This window comes from Leucoraja erinacea, chromosome 37 (assembly GCF_028641065.1).
Source record: "Leucoraja erinacea ecotype New England chromosome 37, Leri_hhj_1, whole genome shotgun sequence".
In the NCBI taxonomy this organism is placed as follows: Eukaryota; Metazoa; Chordata; class Chondrichthyes; order Rajiformes; family Rajidae; genus Leucoraja; species Leucoraja erinaceus.
This window is the reverse complement of record NC_073413.1, coordinates 11940180-11964255: the sequence shown is the minus strand read 5'-3', so window position 1 is coordinate 11964255 and position 24076 is coordinate 11940180. Positions and strand designations below refer to the sequence as shown.

General features: G+C 43.4%; 1 protein-coding gene across 1 annotated transcript in view; it reads left to right on the top strand.

The window, feature by feature from the left end:
• The window catches only part of emc10 (ER membrane protein complex subunit 10), a 35170-nt gene that overhangs the window by 2384 nt on the left and 8710 nt on the right, over nt 1-24076 (top strand). Inside the window, exons 3-5 of the mRNA XM_055663420.1 lie at nt 999-1097; nt 9416-9597; nt 13754-13847. Coding sequence (XP_055519395.1) covers nt 999-1097; nt 9416-9597; nt 13754-13847 — 375 coding nt within the window. The remainder of the gene's footprint in view (nt 1-998; nt 1098-9415; nt 9598-13753; nt 13848-24076) is intronic.

Here is a 24076-nt window from a genome sequence, read left to right as displayed (position 1 = left end):
AGTCCCTTAATTCTGAAGTCATGTCCTCTTGTTTGAATCTTCCCTACTCTAAGTGGGAAAAGCTTGTCCACGTCAACTCTGTCTATCCCTCTCATCATTTTAAAAACCTCTATCAAGTCCCCCCTTAACCTTCTGCGCTCCAAAGAATAAAGCCCTAACTTGTTCGAAGTTTGTAGCCCTAACAGTGTAGTAGGAAGAGAACAACATGAGGATATACCCCAGCATAGTGTTAACTGTACCCTTGGATGAGCTGGATGGACAGGGGATACTGTGACCTTATCCTTTACCAGGCCACTACCTCCAGCATTAAGGGCTGAGATACTCACAGACAGCTACATTGGGCTGGCCATGTTGTTCATGTTAGCAAAGCCAGACTCCGGTAACAGATACCCTCTACTCTGAACTTTATTACGGGAGGAGATTACCAGGCAGACATGGATAAAGATTCAATAATGTGCGCAAAGCTTCGTTGAAGAACATCTCCACAGACTCCTGGGAATCCCTGGCCATGGTTCAAAGTGGAGAAGCAGCATTTTGGGGTGGTGTTGAGAATCTGAAGACTCTGTACAGGAAACACACCAAGTGGTGCAGCGGTAGAGTTGCTGCCTTACATCTCCAGAGACCCGGGCTCCATCCTGACCGCGGGTTCTGACTATGTGGAGTTTTACATTCTTCCCATGACCGCGTGGGTTTTCTTCCCATGCTCCAGCTTCCTCCCACATACCAAAGACGTGCGGGGTTTGTAGATTTATTGGCTTCTGTAAATCATAGTGTGTTGGATAAATTGGGATAGCATGGAACTAATGTGCTGGTAGTCGTTGGCCGGCACGGACTCGGTGGGCCGAAGGGCCTGTTTTGATGTATCTCTAAAACTAAAACACGAAAATCCTGTGGGAGGAGTGCAATACTTTGTCAACTATCCACCCAACTGAATATATTGTGATCGATCAAGATTTTATTTGGGCATTCATAACTTTTTGTCTCTTCCCTTCGCTTAGGATATGGCTGGTACAGACGGGTTGTACCGGATTCGAATCCCAAGAAAACTAGGCAGTGAGAGTTCTACTTTGGATTATGTCTCATCCTTTGTTCGAATAGTAAGTATCAGAACAATTGCAGTTTAACCAAAATACAAATAATATATTTTGCTGGGGTCGTTCTCAGGAAGTGTGGGCGGAAATTTGACAGAGTTTTTGCTGCAAGAACAGGTACAGTACAGGTCAGTCTGAAGAAGGATCTCGACCTGCAACGTCACCTATTCCTTCGCTCCATAGATGCTGCCTCACCCGCTGAGTTTCTCCAGCATTTTTGTCTACCTTTGATTTTTCCAGCATCTGCAGTTCCTTCTTAAACAGTACAGGTGTCAGAGGTGTAGCGGTGTACTTGATTAATACGAGTGTCAGAGATTATGGGGAGAAGGCAGGAGAATGGGGTTCGGAGGGAGAGATAGATCAGCTATGATTGCATGGAGGAGTGGACTCCTATTCTACTCCTCTTCCTTTTGAGTTTATGACATTGTTAGCATTAGCAGAGGGCTCAAGGATGAGGGTCACAGATTAAAACTTCAAGCAGATTATACAAGGGGTAATGTGAAAAAAAGATATTTTACTCCAAATAGTGAAGGTCATTCATTTGCTGCCTGCAGAGCTGGAAACAATCAATGGCTTCAAATGAGAATTGATTTGGCACAAGTGAATAATTTGCAGGCGTATGTTGAAGGAGCAGAGGAATTGAACGTATAAGATTTCTGGGTGGGAGTTAGTATAGACTCAATGGGCTAAATGGCCCCATTCCATGCTGTAATAATGTAATAATTCAATGATCTGTGGACCTGTTCCATTCTTGTTACCAACCACTTGATATTATTGAAATTAAGTTTAATTTCAACAACATCAAGTGATTGGTTAACAAGTACAAGGGTGGAGCAGGTCTTCATTGATCATTTTTGTCAGTAGACAAGAATTGTATGAAAGTTGAAATTTATATGGTACTTAAACCCAGAATGTTTTTTATAGAATAGAATAGTTTCTTTATTGTCATTGTAACATGAACCATGTACAACAAAATTAAAAAATGTCAGCCAGTCAGTGCACCATTCAAACATTTCTAAAAGCTAACGGTACATACAAGATAAAATATTAAAAGATAAACAACTAAAATAAATATCACGAAAATAGCACGCATAAACACCCAACCCTCCATCCTTCTGTCGATTTCATAGTGTACCACAGTCCCTTAGTATGTATCGCCCCTGCGTTCCTTGGCGGCTACATTTAGTGCTTTTATAGCAGTGGGGTAAAAACTGTTTTTTAGTCTGTTCGTCCTTGTCCTTGTAGATCTGTACCGTCTGCCTGACGGCAACAGTTCAAACAGGGAGTGTCCGGGTTTTCTTGTTGGTTTGTGAGATATATAAAAGTTGTGTTTCCAGTTAGGTTTCTCAATGGGTTCTTTTATTATCAGAACCAATCTCCCATTGTGTAAATTGCAGCATTACTGTGTTGCGTTGCCTTGTGTCTGCCACCACCTACCTTAGCCACTTTTGCTTTGATATCAGTGGATGGAACTGTGCAGAAATGGGGGAGAGAAATTGAAAAGATTCACTGCTGGCACTAAACCTTTAAGGGTGAATGGTTTGTAGATAGGACTATAACAGTATAACCTTGGCACTGGCCAGCACTTGTGTCCAAATGTCCAGTGACTGAAGACTTATGGTTCCTATTGTGGAAATTACTGGCAAGAGCTTGCAAATATGTACGCATTTAAATCAATACTGCACGCAACAGAAAACTTCCTGCAAATGGTACAGAACAGTTAGGTGTCGTTGTTGTAGCTCTTGTTCATTCCTGTCCAGGGAGTGTTAGACATTGCAGTTTCATTAGCCACTTGATTTGCTGTTGAAGCAAGAGAAGTCCCAATCATTACAATTTAAAATGCACAGCGGAATGAATAGATGTGTAGCCTCACCAAAATAAATCATTTGGCACCAAGGCATGTAGTGCCACACATGGTTTATGATATGTCCAGCACATCACTGCTTCTTTGTTTTATTTGTGTAGCACAGATCAATTAAAAATAAATTCTCCTGTGCTTGGTTGACAATGAGTGGGAGCTCCGTGTCATTACCAGTATGTCTCAGGCACTTGTGTGTATGTGGGTGCGAAGAAGGAGAGAGCTAACGGTACAATAATAAACAAGAAGTGGATGTGTCCACGAGCCACCATGATCCAGCGAACCCTCAGCTGCCAACACCAACATGTTCACAGGTCGCCAAGCCGACGAAACAAGTCAAAATCATCTGGAAAAATCATTGAAACTATGAAATGAGTCTTGAATTGGAAATTTTGATAGATGTTGAGATTATTTAAGTATGCAACGAAATGGAAAGGCCAACGGTGGAATTAATAGTCCATGGAGCTGATATAGATGAGCATGTGGTAGGATATAAAGTGCAGGAGTAACTCAGCAGGTCAGGCAGCATCTCGGGTATTAAACCAGCAGCTGCAGTTTCTTGTACGTTCTGTACAGTAGGACATAATATGTTATCATTGATAACATTTGTATTTGAATTGTAGATAATTGTGTTCCCTTGGGCAACCTATGGATTATGGAACCTATCCATGTTCTCCACAGATGCTGCCTGACCCGCTGAGTTACTCCAGCACTCTGTGAAACGTCACCTATCCATGTTCCCCACAGATGCTGCCTGACCCGCTGAGTTACTCCAACACTCTGTGAAACGTCACCTATCCATGTTCTCCACAAATGCTGCCTGACCCGCTGAGTTACTCCAACACTCTGTGAAACGTCACCTATCCATGTTCTCCCACAGATGCTGCCTGACCCGCTGAGTTACTCCAGCATTTTGTGTCCATCATCATAATGAACCAGCATCGTATCGGGCCGAAACTCTTCTGGAAATAGGCAACGTTTCGGGCCGAAACCCGGAAGGGTTTCGGCCCGAAACGTTACCTATTTCCTTCACTCCATAGATGCTGCTGCACCCACTGAGTTACTCCAGCACGTTTAGTCCTTACAAGACCACATGGTTGAGAAATATAAAATTGAGAGGTGAAGATAGTTTGGGCTGCAGGAAGCTGTTCTTTATATCCGAGGTAGATAAGTAAGAAGACATAGATGTAGGAAAAGTGATTTGAGGGGGACATAGAGCATGGCAGAGTGCAGGAATAGGCCCTGCGGCCCAGAATGTTAGTGCCCAACACCATGCCAAGTTATGCTGGTATCATCTGCCTGTACTTGATCGATATCCTTCAATTCCCTGCATACCCATGTGCCTATGTAAAAGCCGATGTAATCCCACTATTGAATCTGCCTCCACCACCACCACGTGCGGTCCAGGCCCCCACCACTCTGCATATAATAAACTTATGTCACTATATGTCCTCTAGCATTGGACCTTTCCACCCTGGAGAAAATGGTTCCAACTGTGAACCTTTTACATGCAGAGCATGGTGAGTACCTGGAATACACTGCCTGATAAATGTTATAGGAGCAGAATTGCATGTGGCAAGTGCTGGAGGGAGGGTGCGATGAATGTGGACAGGTGCCCCCGGCCGGTGTGGATGCAGTGGGACGAGTGTTCTGCCACTGGCTTCGAGCATACGTGAGCTGCAGTGATGTATTGCCTGATGAATTGTGTGTGAAATCTGAGCTATCCGGACAGATTCTCCCTAGATGATATTTGATTAGATCAGCGTGTTTCCCCTGATGTAATGTATTTGTTGACCAGCCAGATATATTTAGTTAACCACATGTTTAACAAATAGCATCTAGTATTTACTTACTGTATATCATTCCCACACTGCCTTATTAGTCGTGCACTGTATATCGACAGCGTCTAAGTTAAAACCAATTACCAAAGCTGCCCTTGCAATCTTCACTGGATGCTGTCGCCTTTTTCTAATATAGTCACCTCTGCTCGAGATCGTGTGTTGCTGGTCTTTTCGTTTCCATGTAAAATATGATCCTGGCATGACCCACGTATTGCAATCAACTCCACACTCTCTCCTTTGCAATTGTTCTTTCTGCAGGGCTGAGAGTTGTTTATATGGTGCGTTAGATGATGCTTGTTAGACGTCTAGATTTCAAGGAACTTGGTTTTAATACAGAGAAACTGGGCTGAAGTACAAGATCAATCATGATCGTATTAAGCACCAGGGGCCTTGCCCTGCTCTTTATGTTGTTCTTGTGTCTGGGCTAAAATGTTCGCTGAATAGCTCGCTGCGTTAACTGTTCTCTACCAGGCTAGTGTTTGAGGCACCACAATTACAATACCTAGCCTGGAACGTGGGAATAAAAAGTCAGTCAAGATCACATCAACTGACTTACAGTACTTGTGTTTGTGAACTTTGGTGATCTATGTTCTTGGAAGCAATGGCCATGAAGGGTGTAAAAGCAGACAGTAGCAATAGGGCTTGTATGTGGTGGCAATGGGCTGCGATTTTGGGTGAGGATGATAAATCTAATGTAGCGTGCCTTTTAGGAGTGATGGCATGCAGACTGGAGGGATTGGAGAGGTAATAAGCAGAAATACTTGGCTAACTGTCATGATTAGATGGTTTCACTTTAACTGTGTAGGAAAGAACTACAAATGCTGGTTTAAATCGAAGGTAGACTCAAAATGCTGGAGTAACTCAGTGGGCCAGGCAGCATCTCTGGAGAGAAGGAATGGGTGACGTTTCTTCAGTCTGAAGAAGGGTCTCGACCAGAAACGTCACCCATTGCTTCGCTCCAGAGATGCTGCCTGTCCCGCTGAGTTACTCCAGCATTTTGTGTCTATCTTCACTTTAACTAATGTCAGACAGTTGTGTGAACAAACATGACATGTCTAACACAAGTCTGAAGAAGGGTTTCGGCCCAAAACGTTGCCCATTTCCTTCGCTCCATAGATGCTGCCGCACCCGCTGAGATTCTCCAGTAATTTTGTCTACCCTCTATGTCTAACACAAGCCTTGTAATGGTTTAAGCGTGGAGTCATACAACATGGAAACAGGCCCTTCGGCCCAACTTGTCCATGTCGACCAAGATGCCCATCTACCTGCCTGCGTTTGGCCCATATCCTTGTAAACCTATCCCATCCATGATTAGTTTCATATTGATCAGTTTCATCTGATCTGTTTGATGCCATTTGCTCCCTCTGCACTGTCCCAAACGTTGTGTTGCTTGCAGTGTTAAACTATTACAACTATTACACGCTGTACCAGCTTAATATTAATGCCTTCATTGCATCATTTGGCAAAGACTTTTTAGTTTGAGTTACAGTTTAATCTTTCCATTTGTATTAAAGATTTGCTTCGTAGACAAACTTCTATGCTGACTGATACACCGTGATCTTTATGAATACTAAACCTGATATTGCTAAAGTACACCATGTATCATGGTTCTCCCAGACATGGCTGGCAGGTTGGACAGCAGTTACATCAATATTCATCAATCTCTGGCACCCTCTTTCTGCTGGTGCTGTACCTGGGAAGTTCACAAGTCACAGAAGCTGAAGTAGGCCATTTGGCCCATCGAGTCTACTCCACCATTCAATCATGGCCCAATTTATCCTTCCATCTCAACCCCATTTTCCTGCTTTCTCCTAAAGTGCTCTTTAATAAAGTCTCCTGCTGCATCTCCCGCTTCCCCTCTGTCCACTTTGGCACCACCAACAAAAGCACCATCTCTTCCGACACCCATGTACCCCTATCACCAAACACCGACACACAACTCCTCGGCTACCTCTGCTCAAGATTATGTTTGAATGTACTTGCCATGAGATATTTACTGCATGAATATGTAGGGAGAGTTTGATCAGTGTGCACTAACCACTGTTCCTGCTAATTCAAATATATACGCTTATGAACGAGAAAAATTGCTGGTTGGAATTAAGCAGGTTTTATAAAACAGTACAAGAACAGGACAGTAACTCATTCTCTTTGTCTTTCTCGTCTTATGTGGTGGCTCCAAACAAAAATAAAATGGTTAATATTGACACTTTTAGTGAGACAAAAAGATGCTGGTACACATGATGCTTCTGTGCATCCATCTGGTTTTTAAGTTTTTAGAGGTACTATCACAAACAAAAGCACTGGTTTCTATACTGATCTGATCTGACAACATCTGTGGAAAGACTCCTTTGATTAGTATTTTGGTAGTGCAGATTCTCATACGCTCTAGGAGCAGAATTAGGCCATCAAGTCTACTCTGCCATTCAATCACGGCTGATCTATCTTTTCCCTCTTAACCACATCCTCCTGCCTTTTCCCCAGAATCCCTGACACGGGCTTTTGTACCTTTTTATGCCCTCATAACAAACTTTGATAAGAAAGCGTGACCACTTGAATCATTAACTCATCTGCTCTTTGTGTGGATTGTGCATGGGTTGGGATCCAGATTGTCAGCAGAGTTTTGCCTTTTGTTATGCACAAATACGATCACAACTATGGATGTGAACTTAGTTTAGTTTATTACTGTCACATTATACTAAGAGTGGAAAAACCTGTTCCGTGTGCGATCCAGTCAAATCGACCTCTGGGAGAGCGTGCAAAAAAAAGTCGTTCCGGTGGATCTTGCGATTTTCAAGTCTGCAATCTCTGAGGAGTCTGATCTTGGTCTAAGCTGATACGCCCAGTGTCCTGAAGGCACTGGATTGGCAATGTTGGCCCAGACAACACCGTGCCTCCATTCATCACCGCTTGATGTACCATTAGTATTCATATCGTCCACGCTAAAGTACCCCGTCATTGTTAATTCATAACCCTCAATATTTTCTGGGTTGAAGCAATACATCCTCGGATGGTGTCTTAGGAGATCTGCTAATGACTGCGTGAACAGGACACACCAAGATGTGACTGGCAAAATGCACAGATAATTATGTTAATAAATTACTAAGTTTGATCTTTGAAAATAGCCAACTGTTCACAGGCAACACTAACAGATTGAATGCAAGCTAAGGGGCTGTCCCATGGGGTGAAGCCTGTATGGTTGTGAGTAGTCGCCCAAAGAGTCGTACCTTTTTCTGGTTGCCGCTGGATTTTCAACACATTTAACATTTTCAATGACCTGCTGTGACTGTGACGGTTGCTGGCAGTCGCAGGGAAAAAAATTGCGTAAGTGGGACAGGCCCTTTAAATTCCGAACCTATCTGTGATGCTAGTTTATGTTCCATTACTGTGGACGATACGACTGGATGATTCAAAATGATAAAGAAAAGACCTGATCTACAAGAGAACAGAATGGAGTAGAATCTGATTATATATTGACCCTGGAGAATGGTGGAATGTCTCAGCCCCGAAAGTACATTTCTAATGATTGATTATTGCAGCAAAGTCTGCAAAATTAGATCATTCGGCTGAAAAAGTAAAGTTCGTTGGCTCTCGTGATTAAAAGCACCAACGTGTGCAGCATGAAGACATTGGCGTAGAAGGTTCATGGCTCAGAGTCTAATCTGTAGTATGTTCATCTTCATTGCAGCAAACTTTAGGCAATGAAACAAAGTAAGGCAAAGCTTTCATTCTTATTGATGCTTTCTCCAGATTGTTTGGATTGCTTTCTCAGGAACGTTGGAGGGCGAGGGGAGACTTGATAGAAATGTAGAAAATTATGATAGGGTGTAAAATCAGTATCTTTTTCCCAACGTGGTAATGTCAAAGATTAGGGGGAATAGCTATAAGTTTAATGGGGATGTGCATGGCAGTTTTTTCCCCATGGAGAATGGTAGCCTGGAACACATTTCCGGGGTGGTGGTGGAGGTAGATACGATAATGGCATTTAAGAGGCTTTTAGACAGGCACATGCACGTGCAGGGAATAGAGGGATTTGGATCACGTGCAGGAAGATAGCATCATGTTTGGCACAAACATTGTGGGCCAAAGGGCCTGTTCCTGTGCTGTACTGTTCTATGTCTGTGTTCTATTTAAATAATGTATGTCTATTGTCTATTTTTATTGATATGTTGTCTGTCTGTGTTTTTAATATTACTTGCACATTTGGAGTATGGGGAAACGTAATTTCGATCCTATGTGTAACTACTGTTCCATGATTGAATTGACAATAAAGTTTACTTTGAACTTTGACTATTTACTGTCCTAATTCCTGATGAAATGTGTGATTATGTGGCTACCAACTGCAGCATCAGTCCAGATCGGCCATTTGGTAGAGGTGACAAAGGTTGGAGGCATGAGCAGCAGCAGCTACATGTGTCCGCGTACAAGGGTAGGAACGAGAAAAGGGAGTGGGAAAAGGCATTTTAAAGAACCAAGAATGTCTTAATTCAAATCGAGAGCTTTGTAGTTACACGTGTAAAGTCATTTTATGGAAGGTTTATGTTCTGTACAAGCCGTAACATAATGTTTTTATTATTCCACAGCTCAGTTGCTAATTCTGTGTCTTCATTTTAATTTCCTTTCTTCAGTGTGCTCTGGTTGAGTCTCACCTCTCTGATGTGATCACAGTTAACACAGATGTGTCTGGCAATATCATCGGTGTTTCCATAGTAACTATCCCAGGGTCCTGCAATGGAGCTGAGGTGGAAGACGTGGACTTGGAAGTGTTTAACACAACTGTGCACCTCATGCAACCGGTACTGGCAGCAGCGTGAGTGTTCCTTGCTGTATATTGTATGCTCGGTGTTTCATTGCCCCGTGACGATCTCCTTCAAGTAACGAATGCCTCAATTGTCCGGCGATAAAACATGGAAAATATGCAAGTTGAGAGTAAGCAGAGTGAGCAGGTTGAACTCGTTCACACAGCATGAGTGGCATTGGGTGTAAATTTGACACACAATAGTAAATTGGATACACTTGGAGAGGAAAATGAATTGAGTGGCCATGTGCAGTTTTAATTAAGTGTGGTGTTCTACTGGGGAAGATGTGTAAAGACTTTACCCAAGAGCTCTCCCGAGTTTAAAAAAAAATCAAACTCGTGGTAAGCACATAGAATGTACGTAGCGGGTATGTCGGAGCTCGGGACGTCTCTTAGCGGCTCGTAACGCTAACGGCAGGTACTCGTGAAACGCGATAAGCTCGTGAAGTTTTTTTCAACATGTTGAAAAATGTCCACGAGAGCCCCGAGTACCCATGAACGGCCATTACCGTAATTCTCCGAGTCCGAATCAGGGGAAACTAGGGAGAACTCTTGAATTACCTCGTACAGTGGGACAGGCCCTTAAGTGAGCTTGATATCCTTAAGTATAAACTCCACTTAGTCAACAGCAACGAGGAGAAAACAACATATGGGTGGATTTTTTAAATCTGTTTGTTCCATTTGTGTTAAGAGGGTGCAGATAGTGCACTATTGTATTTGAGTTTGACCATAGTATTTATGTATAGTATCATCTGATCCGGTTGGATTGCTAGCACAGCAAAGCTTTTCATTCTACTTTGATACATGTGACAATAATGAATCTAAAGGTTGTGGCGCAGCAGATAGTGTTGACCTTCGCAGATCCTGCAGCTTGGGATCAGTCCTGTGGGTGTGGAGTTTGCAGGTTCACCCTGTGACCGCCTGGGCTTCCCTGGGATGCTCATGTTTCCTCTCACATCTCACAGAACAAGCCGCTAGGTTTAACTGGCCAATCTAAATGATCCCTTGTGGTAGTTGTTTAAGAAAGAACTACAGTTGCTGGAAAAATCGAAGGTAGACAAAAATGCTGGAGAAACTCAGCGGATGAGGCAGCATCTATGGAGCGATGGAGTAGGTGACGTTTTGGGTCGAGACCCTTCTTCAGACTGATGCTAGTACTAGTCAGACCTTGTGGTAGGTGGGTGACAGGAGAAGTGAGTGTAGTTATAGAGTCACGGAGAGAGCATGGAAGCAGGCTCTTCAGCCCACTGAGCCTGTGCCAGCCTTCAACCGGCCATTTACACTAATCCTACTTCTATCCCAGAGGAGATGGATCAATGGGGAATAAGTGGAGGGTAGAATCACTGTGAGAGCTGGCATGGATTCAATGGGCTGATTGGCCTCAATGTCATGTGAAATGTGAAACCTCTATTGATATTACCCTGAAGAAAGATTAGCTGGTTTGGGTTGTTTAACTTCTGGTTGAGAGGAAGCTAAAGGAAGATTTATCTGAGATACATAACATTTATAAAGGACTTAGTGTAGATAGTGAGGACCTGTTTCCTTGGCAGAGCAATCAATAGCCCGGAGCATAGATTTAAAATAATAGCTCAAAGGATTTGAAAGGAGATGAAGAGAATATTTATGATCTGTTACGTTTGAGTTTGAAGCTCATTGCCCGTTTATGCGGCAGAGGCAGAAATCTTCATCACATTTAAAAAATATTTGGTTGTGCCTCTGAATTGGTAAAATGGACAATACATTCTATGTACGAAGCCACAAAGAACAGGAGTGTGGGGGTTAAGCAAATAGCTGTGCTACAACTACAGCCAATGGGTTGAATGGACAATAGGTGCAGGAGTAGGCCATTCGGCCCTTCCAGCCAGCACCACCATTCAATGTGATCATGGCTGATCATCCCCAATCAGTACCCCGTTCCTGCCTTCTCCCCATATCCCCTGACTCCGTCCGCTATTGTTAAGAGCCCAATCTAGCTCTCTCTTGAAAGTATCCAGAGAACTGGCCTCCACTGCCCTCTGAGGCAGAGAATTCCACACATTCACAACTCTATGTGTGAAACGGAATATCCCCCATGGCAGTATATATCTCTGATCCTTGCTATAGCTCAGATTGTTGAGGTCATAAACAGCAGCCTAATATCCCAGTTAATGTTGACTAATTTGGTATTACTCTTGGTATATTATTGCTACGTGTACAGAGACAATTAAAGTTTGTTTTATTTGTGTGCTATTGAATTAAACCAGCTAACACTCTACGTGAATCAAGCCATTCTGAATATAAACAAGTAAAACTGGTAAAACAAAGAGAAATATAGAAGAGAGCAGAATATAGTTTTACAGCATTAAAATTCCATGGAAAAAATCTATTGACTGCATTGAGATAGTTTGGGAGATTGGGACTGCACCCTAGTTTATGGGGGGGGGGGGGGGGGGGGGGGCACAGAGGGGAAGGGGGGGGGGTCCAACAGAGGGGAAGAAGCTCTTCCTGAGTCTGGTGGTATGTGCTAACAAGCTTTCATATCCTGCCCGATGGAAGTCGGGTGTAGAGGGACGATGGAGGTCAAAACAGTCCTTGATTCTGAAGAAGTGTCTCGAGCCGAAACGTCGCACATTCCTTCTCTCCTGAGATGCTGCCTCACCCGCTGAGTCACTCCAGCACTTTGTGTCCATCTTCAGTTTAAATCAGCACACAGCGACAACAGTCCGCTCTGTGCTACATCCACAATACACTGCAATATCTGTGGCATGACTATCACTAATCTTAGAGATTTCTAGTATACGCAACTCAGATGTACATGAACCAATTTTGTTATTTCAAGGGCAAAGTTAAGATTGAAATAGTGTATTTATGAAATGACAAAAGGGAAGAGATTTAACTTTTTTATGCTTTCCATCACAGTGAGGAATGTGGGGGAGTCACTGTCATGGATATTTATGTTAAAATGTGTTTTGTGTGTTTGTTCCGCTGCTTTGTATTTGTGTGACTGACTTGGCAAATGAAATTCCTGGTATGTTGCAAAACATACTTGGTTAATAAAGTATTATTGTGATTGTGATTGATTGTGAAAAGGACACTGTAATAATGTTCTGTTTTGTTGGCCACAGTTTTAATTGATCACCTTTTCAGCCTCAGAGGTCTAAGCACGGAGCAGCTTGTCTTTCTGCCAATCTATACACTTACTTGGTGGCATAATGGTGCAGCTCGTAGCCCCGCTGCCTTGCAGTGCCAGGGACCAGGGTTCGATCCTGTTCTCCCCCTCTACATTGGGGACCTGGGGTGGAGGGTATTGCACCGAGGTGTTCCCTGCAACCTGTTTCTCTCGCGGTTCACAGACTCGCCAGCCGCCTGCCACTGTTGCGGGCTGGAAGAGTCTGTGTACCACGTGTACATGGAGTGCGTGAGGCTGCAGCCCCTGTTTGAATATCTAAAGGGGCTGCTCCTTGCCTTCTGGCTGCATTTTTCACCCACCATCCTCATCTTTGGACACCCTGTGCGTAGGGGAGAGGGTAGGGCTGAAGATGTCCTGGTTGGGTTGCTCCTGGGCCTGGCCAAGCTGGCCATCCGCGAGTCACGGCGCCAGGCGGCGGAGGGCTCTACCCGAGCCAGCTGCCTGCCCCTTTTCCGGGGTTACGTCCGTGCCCGGGTGGGATTAGAAAGGGAATACGCCCTGTCCACGGGCACCCTGAGGGAGTTCCGGGACCGCTGGGCTCCGCAGGGTGTTGAATGTATCCTCAATAAGGATTGTATCATAATTGTATAATAGTTTAGTATGGATATATGTTTGTATTGTATTTATGGTGGTGGGTTCTGGCTTGTTTTATTGTAGTGTAAATATTATTTTTTAATAATTGAATAAATTTTTTGATAAAAAAAAAAAAAAGGGTTCGATCCTGATCTCTGGTGTTGTCCGTGTGGAGTTTGCACGTTCCCCCTGTGACTCTGTGGGTTTCATCCGGGTGCTCCGGTTTCCTCCCACATCACAAAGACATGCATGGTTGTAGGTTAATTGTTTGCTGGAAGCTGCTGTCAATGTGAAGGGGGTAGATGAGAAAGTTGGATAACCTAGAACTTGTGTGACTGATTGGCAGTGAGGACTTGATGGGCTGAATGGCCCATTTCCATGCTGTATTTTTCAATCAATTCATGGATACTTCCTCTTCTGTTGTAGGCCAGAGACTGCAGCATTTATCGAGCGGCTGGAACATGAACAGGCTCAGAAAGCAAAAAACCCACAGGAGCAGAAGTCATTCATCGCAAAATATGTAAGTTCTCTACAGGCAAAAAAAGCAGAATTGGTGAAATGGAATGCCTTAATTTAGCAGAATTACTGCACCCACAACTAAACCCCACCAAAGTATTGCTAGTCTATAGCATATCCTAAACAATATACGTACTTGATATTTATTATGTAGCACAGGTTCGAGTGTGATGGAGTGTCAATATGCACAGAGGGTGCAATTGATCTGTGAAATGGTGGTGAAATAAAAACCAAAAGTCTTCTAAATTGTTCCCTGCAGTCAGTTAACTCTGCCATGAAACACACCATAATCGCATCAAAGAAAGCTATGTTTCCCTTCCATTAATCTATAGTATGATTCATAGTTCTCTTTAATATATAGTACAGACATTATAAACCCTGATTAGAATTTGGATTGTGGCTGTTGATGTGCATGGGGTTGGCTTTGTGCCTGTGGCTATTGTATGTAAGTTGAGGCCACAGTTCATTGGCTATATTTAAGAGGGAGTTAGATGTGGCCCTTGTGGCTAAAGGGATCAGGGGGTATGGAGAGAAGGCAGGTACAGGATACTGAGTTGGATGATCAGCCATGATCATATTGAATGGCGGTGCAGGCTCGAAGGGCCGAATGGCCTCTACTCCTGCACCTATTTTCTATGTAAGAGAGTGATAGGGTGTGGAGCAACTGATTGCAATTTGTGCGGGATAAAAAGGGATCAGTATGGGATTAATTGAAGGACCTGGTGGGCCGAAGGGCCTGTTTCTATTTTGTACATGTTTATGAACTAGCTGTGATCAGCCATGTGATCATGATCAGCCATGGCTCGAAGGGCCGAATGGCCTACTCCTGCACCTATTGTCTATTGTGAGCTAAGGGCAATTGACAGCTGTGAACTAGAAAAGGAGAGAATAGAAAAAGGAATAGTAGAAAAATAAATCTTTTAACACACCCACCCACTTTCAAACAAGTAATATTTGCATATTTATGAATAGTGCAAGCTTTATTATTTCTGATGTCACTGATGCATCTTTTGAGGTGTTGCTATCATAATATGTTACTGCCATTAATGCACAATAAACAGGATATATTAAATATATGAAACACTCATACTGTTAATAGTAAAATAGGCAAGATAGGTAGCAGATAATTGAACAGGAGGGAGCAAATTATGAATGAAAATGAGAAAACAACAGTCTAACAATTTGCATGGAGTCAACGTGAGTGGGAGAAAATATTTAGCTGAACATTTTTGCTGATCCCTCTCTCTGTTGAGTGCTGATTGCAGTGAAAATCACTGCTAGTGAGTTCATTGCAAATGTGGTCAGATGTAGATAGATGGCCCCATCTTCTATCATTACTGCTGGAAGCCTCTTCTGACCGTCTGGGAATTGGCAGTGATCCAGCAAGTTGACACTAGGAACTTGACGGAAATCTGTCTCCATCTGGAGACCATTTCTTGGCATGGCTGCTTTTAGTAATTGAACTATTCCTGGGCCTGTGCTCTTGTTGAAGTGGCCTGCACTTCATTTGGTTATTAATGCCTGAAATTAATGAAAGATTTAGTAACTGTACTTGGATTCATTACCAGGTTTGGATTCTTGTATGAATTGTAGATTCCCCATCCGTGCTTTTCTATTCCCCTTGTTCCTCCTAGACGTTGTCTCTTCAACACCAGAGTACAGTTCTGCAGGTGTCAGCATTTCTTTAATGCATTGTCCAAAAAGTCATTCTTCAAATACAAAATGAAATGATATAATTTTCTGAATGCGATCTTCCTTTTCTCTGTTGATTAAAAAAAAAACATTTTTTAATATATTGGGTGAGAGGAGAAGTTCTGAGCTGATGAGTGTGAAAGACTTATTGTGAAGAAAGCACACTTGCTCAGTGATCACTGTTGAATCTGATTCTGAATCACATCTCATCAGTCAACACTGGATGACCAGACGTCATCTGGCAGCTCTAACTTTCTTCTGACGCGGGCAGCAGTAATTGTAGTTTCTTCCTTGCACATCAGCTGACAGTTCAAACATTCTCGTCACTAGACAGGTGTCCATTCGTCCCCACCGATATCATGTGGCTCTGGCCAGGTCAGTAATAATGCCCCAGTTGCAGCTGCAAGCAGCTGATGCCATTGACTGGAGTTCTGACCTCAATGCCATGTAAACTACTTTGCTCATTAGACAACCTCAGCAGCAGGAGAAGCAGAACCCTGATGTTTTAATGAGGAATTCCAAGGAGGCTCTGTGACTGGAATCCTCCGACACAGAAGTAAGCAAATTCACCGCAGAATGTCCTTAAAGAGTTGTCAGCGGGGAGGACTCATTGATTTCATTGTACTCAGAGTTCTGAGCTGTTTCAAACTGCTGACTACTGCAGTGAATGTGACCTGACCTGCTCACCAGAAACTAATGTATTCATTTGGTGACTGGATTAAATGGAGCACAAACATGTTCCATGCAGTAATACCTTTACGGCTACAAATAATGCGTTAAACCGCATTAGTGAAGTTCATTAAGTTTCAGGAATCCTGTTCTCTGGAGACTGCTGTAGTTCTAATCACGTTGTCATGCATTATTTATTTTTATAACATATTGTTTTAATATTTTATCCATTCTTGGCCATGTTGCATCGGAGTTGTTCTTATTTTCAGTAATCTTTGATCAAATATTAGATGGTTAGAGAATAATTTTGTTTGTCATTCACTTCTGAAAGTGTCCATTGGAGCTGAGATACATTTTCCAAATTGCTGCCAGCCCTGTCCCACTTGATTAGATTAATAGTGAATCTACATCCAAGCCCATTGTTCCATGGACTGGGGCCATGCAATGTGGTGCAAACTCTGCCCACCCACCCAAGGGTGCTCACTCCCAGCGTCCCAGCTGTGAATCAGCTAAGTCAGGATCAAACCGCCATCTTGCTTAGCCTGCGTCGTTCAATGTCATGCTGAGAAGTTCTTTAAGCTGAGAGAAAATGGAGCAGCTGGGCTTGTACACTCTGGAGTTTAGAAGGATGAGAGGGGATCTCATTGAAACATATAAGATTGTTAAGGGCTTGGACACACTAGAGGCAGGAAACATGTTCCCGATGTTGGGGGAGTCCAGAACCAGGGGCCACACAGTTTAAGAATAAGGGGTAAGCCATTTAGAACGGAGACGAGGAAACACTTTTTCTCACAGAGAGTGGTGAGTCTGTGGAATTCTCTGCCTCAGAGGGCGGTGGAGGCAGGTTCTCTGGATGCTTTCAAGAGAGAGCTAGATAGGGCTCTTAAAGATAGCGGAGTCAGGGGATATGGGGAGAAGGCAGGAATGGGGTACTGATTGGGGATGATCAGCCATGATCACATTGAATGGCGGTGCTGGCTCGAAGGGCCAAACGGCCTACTCCTGCACCTATTGTTTATTGTCTGAGAGGGAAAGATTTAATAGTAACCTGAGGGACAACTTTTTCACACAGAGGGTGGTGATAATATGGAATGAGCTGTTCAGGAAGGTACTATAAAAGCATTTAAAAGGATTTTGAACAGGTTCGTGGATAGGAAAGGTTTAGAGGGATCCGGGCCAAACTCAGTTAGGTGGGAGTAGTGTAGATGAGGCATCTTGATCGGCATGGTCGAGTTGGGACGATGGGCTGTGTGACTCTGAGCAGTCTGGGGAAATAGACACAAAAAGCTGGAGTAACTCGGCACGTCAGATCTCTGGAGAAAATGGAAGCAGTATAATCAACCCACAGATAATAAATGACCCGTAGAGGTACGTATGAACCACAATTGACAGCTCGGGCTTCTGTGTGCTTGTGGCAGCACGATGGTCTGATGTTTTGAAATGAGCTGCTCCAAGTAAGAGCAACTGAGGTGCTAGCCCGTCTGCAGCATATTCTAACTCAGTTCTGGTTAACTTCTGTGCCTCAGCTTTGTTGATTGAGCCCCCCTCTTGGTACCTCGGGTAAATATTACGCCCTGACATTGTCGCGGACAGGCGTGCAATTTAAAATGGGAAAGTAACATTTGGAAACATCAACAACTAGAAAAGGGCAATGAGAGTAAGCATAAAAATAAACCTTACCAAATATCGCAGAGGAAATGAATAATATGGAAATAAATATTACCGCAAGGAACTGCAGATGCTGGTTTACCAAAGAAATTCAGTAACTCTGTGGGTCAGGCAACATCTCCGGAGATCATGGACAATGACTTTTTGGATCGGAACCCTTCTTCAGATTATGGATTATGAAAATTGAGAATGTGGAAAGCAAGCTAGATGAATTGTTGATATTCAGTTTGATAAGTACTGCGGCATAAAAGTTATAATTAGTGAGGCAGTGTAGATGGTTAACATGCCCCCCCGCTGAATTCCTGTCATGCTACATTAAGCAAGATGCAAATGTTGTTGTGGGTACAATTGTAGCTCTCATGTCTGGTTTGGAGGTTGAACATGTGTTTACTGCAGTAGCGTTGTATTAATGGATCAATAGAGGTCCATCTCCTGTGATTGGATGGATTTTATTTCACTACCTGAAGAAGAGAACCATTGCAGTTTGTGCATATTGTCATAAGTTATAAGGAGTAGAATTAGGCCATTTGGCCCATCAAGTCTACTCTGCCATTTAGAAGGATGAGAGGAGATCTTATTGAAACATACAAGATTATTAAGGGATTGGACACGCTAGAGGCAGGAAACATGTTGGGGGAGTCCAGAACCAGGGCCACAGTTTAAGAATAAGGGGTAGGCCATTTAGAACAGAGATGAGGAAAAACCTTTTCACCCAGAGAGTTTTGAATCTGTGGAATTCTCTGCCTCTGAAGACAGCGGAGGCAGGTTCTCTGGATACTTTCAAGGGAGAGTTAGATAGAGTTCAAAGATAGCAGAGTCAGGGGATACGGTGAGAAGGCAGGAACGGGGTACTGAATGTGGATGTTCAGCCATGATCACCATGAATGGCAGTGCTGGCTTGAAGGGCCGAATGACCTACTGCTGCACCTATTGTCTAATGTCTATTGTCAATCATGGCTGATCTATCTCTCCCTCCTAACCCCATTCTCCTGCCTTCTCCCCATAACCTCTGACCCCTGTACTAATCAAAAATCTATCTCTCTCTGCCTTACAAAATATCCACTGACTTGGCCTCCACAGCCTTCTGTGGCAAAGAATTCCACAGATTCACCACCCTCTGACACTGAAGAAATTTCTCCTCATTTTCCTAAAAGAACATCCTTTAATTCTTATGCTATGACCTCTAGCGCTAGACTCTCCCACTAGTGGGAACATCCTCTCCACATCCACTCTATCCAAGCCTTTCACTATTCTGTATGTTTCAATCAGGTCCCCCCTCATTCTTCTAAACTCCAGCGAGTACAGGCCCAGTGCCGACAAATGCTCATCATAGGTTAACCTACTCATTCCTGGGATCATTCTTGTAAACCATCTCTGGACCCTCTCCAGCGCCAGCACATCCTTCCTCAGATATGGTGCCTAAAATTGCTCACAATATTCCAAATGTGGCCTTACCAGCGCCTTATAGAGCCTCAGCATTACATCCCTGTTTTTGCATACCAGCCGTCTTGAAATAAAGGCTGGCATTGAGTTTGCTAATGTGTCAGATAATGCTGCAGGGATGCTCATTAAAACAGCATCTACAAATAAAAGGTTAACAATTTAATAATTCTCCCTTGGGTAGAGAACCCACCGCATGACTTGCTGTTTGGTGAATCCAGTGGCGTTAATTATGAGTGCCATAGAGGGAGTGCAGAGACGGTTCACCAGACTGATTCCTGGGATGTCAGGACTGTCTTATGAAGAAAGACTGGATAGACTTGGTTTATACTCTCTAGAATTTAGAAGTTTGAGAGGGGATCTTATAGAAACTTACAAAATTCTTAAGGGGTTGGACAGGCTAGATGCAAGAAGATTGTTCCCGATGTTAGGGAAGTCCAGGACAAGGGGTCACAGCTTAAGGATAAGGGCGAAATCCTTTAAAAACCGAGATGAGAAGAACTTTTTTCACACAGAGAGTGGTGAATCTCTGGAACTCTCTGCCACAGAGGGTAGTTGAGGCCAGTTCATTGGCTATATTTAAGAGGGAGTTAGATGTGGCCCTTGTGCTAAGGGGATCAGGGGGTATGGAGAGAAGGCAGGTACGGGATACTGAGTTGGATGATCAGCCATGATCATATTGAATGGCGGTGCAGGCTCGAAGGGCCGAATGGCCTACTCCTGCACCTAATTTCTATGTTTCTATGTTTCTATGAGTGAGATGTTTGGGCGAGCCCATGATAGGGTTTGTCAGTACATTCCCTCTGTAGTAAGTCAGCCCACCAACAGCTGTGGCCTGGGTGCACGTACGTACGTGCAATGTACTCGATGGCGACATCATAGCAAGACAAGAACAACATTTGGAGAGGGAGAGAAGGAACAGGCACCTTGTGCAATGACGAGATGTTCTGTGATATCATGGGCTTCACACAACCATAAAGGAACTACTGTAGTCCGATCTGCAAAATGTACAAAGGAATGGCTTGAAATGTTCTTGACATACAATAGGCGGAGAACGAAGAAGGACATCCCTAAAAGCTGCTATTGTCAACCAACCGGTCAATGTTGCTTGTCTGTGTGTCATGTGTATCTGTGGATTTGATGTGCTGGTGTTTATTTCTGTTTTCTTTTATGCAGTGGCATTTAATTCTGGGCGGGGCCATCTTTCTCATGATTACAAATACCGTCCAAGCGCCCCGAGAACTAGCAGCACAAGCATGACGTCTACAAAGTAATGGTGGTCCCCAATTATCTCCCGGACATTGTGTGCAGTGGCAAGCAAGGTGCTATTCACTTTTTTATTAAGGTCAAATGATTATTTCTACCCTATACCAATTATCCAGACCCTCTCTTTTGATTCTCAGCGACCCTTAGCTGTGGGCGAGTAAACTTTATTTTTCGAGAGATAAACATGAAGTGGCTAAAAGGCTTCAGTTGGGACAAACCTTTGTCATCTGTAGCCACTGGTCGTCTTTAACAGGGCAGGCATGATTCCAGTCATTAAGAAATCTTTCTGTCTGCTGGATAAACCATTTAGTGAATCGTGGAAACATCTTTGCACCATAAGACCACAGGCACAATGGGTTGTTCATTGGAAAGTAATATTCTAAGTGTGAAATGTTACCACGTGTTTAAGGTTCCAGCCTTCTGGTATGGGCTTGCTGGATGACTTCTTTGATGTAGCTTTGTGTAAAACATTTAGTTTAAGATGTATTTCGTTTACTCTCTCCAAAAGACATTCTGATTTGGAGCCGCTAGCAGGTGACGTGGCTATTTTTTTTTCTTAATTTCTGCGCTAAACATGATGAAATTTGTAAAGTCGTAAATATCATTTGACCTTTAATCATTTGTTTGACACTTGCACACTCCCTTATTTTTCTGGGTGGAATTGCTTCTGCTGTGATACGAACTAAACCAATGCTTGCCATTAGTACGCCTTCATTCATTGACTCATGGTGGCATTGATCATGTGAACCTTCAATCTTTGCCTCCTGGTGACGGTTACTCCATTAGTCGCATTTTGGATGAACCGTGACAATAGGTGCAGGAGTAGAGGCCATTCGGCCCTTCGAGCCAGTACCGCCATTCAATGTGATCATGGCTGATCATCACCAATCACTACCCCGTTCCTGCCTTCTCCCCATATCCCCTGACTCCGCTATTTTTAAGAGCCCTATCTATCTCTCTCTTGAAAGCATTCATTCTCCATTCTCTCAACATATGACAGTCCCACCATCCCGGGAATTAACCTTGTAAACCTACGCTGCACTCCCTCTATAGCAAGAATTTTTTTTGGCAGTTTTTGCAGCCACCTTGAAAGTTAATGTGTTGTACCTGCCAGCGATTTAATCGTTTATCCGTGAGAACTCGTGTTGCATTTCAGGAGGTTGCAAGTGCAGGGATGCCGGGATTGTAGTTGGCTGGAAAATCAGCGACAGAAGTTTTTGCAAAGAGTGGGCGAAAACAAGTTCCAGAGAAGGATCCAGAGCAAATATATACTAGTGCCAAAGAATTGGAATTTAATTGGTATTGGAAATTCTGGGCCAGTTGTGACCCTTTGGGAATTCTTGATTAGTAAGAGTGTCAAAGGTTATGGGAAGAAGGCAGGAGAGTTGAGAGTTGAAGAGAGAAAGATAAGATCGATAATAGGTGCATTCGAGACAGTAGGCCCTTCGAGCCAGCATCGCCATTCAATGTGATCATGGCTGAGTAGATGGCGGAATGGCGGAGTAGAAGCGATGGGCCAAATGCCCATATTCTACTCCACCATTTTATGAACTTATGGAAAAAGTTTAGTCACCTAGGAGACTTATCTGTTCTGTTGAGCTGTCATTCTTAACTGGTAGTGATCTAATTTTATTTTCCTTTCCACTGCTGTCTAACATACCAAAGAACTTGTACCCATGATAGACATCAGGCCTCATCATTCACACCTTGCTTTTTTAAGTGAAGGGTCTGAAGCACTTTCTAATGACAAATCAGGCAGCCTGAACGTCTCTGAACGACAGACGGAAAGATCTGCGGTTCTATTCTTGGACCATACTAAGTTGGGTTTTTCTCTCCTCCCCTGGAACAAATCGGTCATAGTTCCTGATTATTGTTCCATCATTACTAGGAAAAAAAAATGTTATGTTGAGAAGTGGTGGCAATGGACTTTGGTGATACAGCATGGAAACAGGTCCTTCGGCCCATCAGTGATCCCCACACACTAATACTATCCTACACACACACACTGGGGACAATTTTTCATTTATACCAAGCCAATTAACCTACACACGTGTACGGTGAAACTGAAGATCTTGGTGCAAACCCACGTGGTCACGGGGAGAACGTACAAACTCCGTACAGACAGCAACCGTAGTCGGGATCGAACCCGGATCTATGGTGCTGCAAGTCATTAGCTGTGCCGCCATGCCATGTGTCATGTGCATATCCTGTGTAATGATGTTGTCAAACTTGGTGGCATTACCTTCTGTGGTGGTTATACCACAAGCACATGATGAATGGTCACTTGAGTGAGATACTAGTGGGGATTTGTGCACCGTTCTTTACATGAGCCACTATGGATGTCTTTCATCACATCGGTGGGGAGGAAGTGGTGTTGGTTCATAGCTTGGGCAATATGATTTATAGTTTGGGCAATATGATTCATAGTGTTTAAGAAGGAACTGCAGATGCTGGAGAATCGAAGGTTACACAAAAAAGCTGGAGAAACTCAGCGGGTGCAGCATCTATGGAGCGAAGGAAATAGGCAACATTTCGGGCCGAAACGTTTGGGCAATATGATTCCACAGTTTGGGCAATATGATTCCACAGAGTTAGAATCAGCTCACATACTCCTGCAAAGACAGGGCAGAATTGGCAGAGAAATAATGTCAGAGGGTGGGTGTAAATCCTGGCTTCAATCCTGACCTCGGGTGTTGCTTGCGTGGAGTTTACACGTTCTCCATGTGACTGTGTGGGTTTCCTCCAGGTGCTCTGGTCTCCTCCCACATGCCAAAGGTGTAAAGGTTGATAGATTAATCAGCACCTGTAAATTTCCACTTTGTGTGTGGGGAGAGGCAGAATCTGGGGAGTGGGATTAATAATAAAGTCGGATGAGATTAGTGCAAGTTTAGTGTAAATGGGTGTTTGGTAGTCACCATGGCATCGTGGGTCAAATGGCCTTCTCTCCCGTATCTTTATTTAAGAGGGATAAATGAAATTCCAGAGGCTACTCGCTGTTGATAATTCATGCTGTCTTGCAGATCTGAGTTAAAGAATAGAAAGATCAGCACAATGCACTGAGCATTTTAATGGGATTGAAATTTGCTGCTTAAGTCTGGCAACTGTATCTATTAAAGTTGAAAAACTTTTGTTCAAAGTGCTTTCCCAGTTAATATTGCATTAAAAAATCCTAATAGAAAATGTTGTTGGGCAAGCATGTTAATTATTTGAATCTCAGCGCAGACATCAGGTTGATGCTGATTGCCTCGAGTATGTTGTAGAAAACTGGTTAATTCAGAGCTGGACATAGCAAAAGGATTTGAGTATAGGAGCAGGGAGGTTCTACTGCAGTTGTACAGGGTCTTGGTGAGACCACACCTGGAGTATTGCGTACAGTTTTGGTCTCCAAATCTGAGGACGGACATTATTGCCATAGAGGGAGTGCAGAGAAGGTTCACCAGACTGATTCCTGGGATGTCAGGACTGTCTTATGAAGAAAGACTGGATAGACTTGGTTTA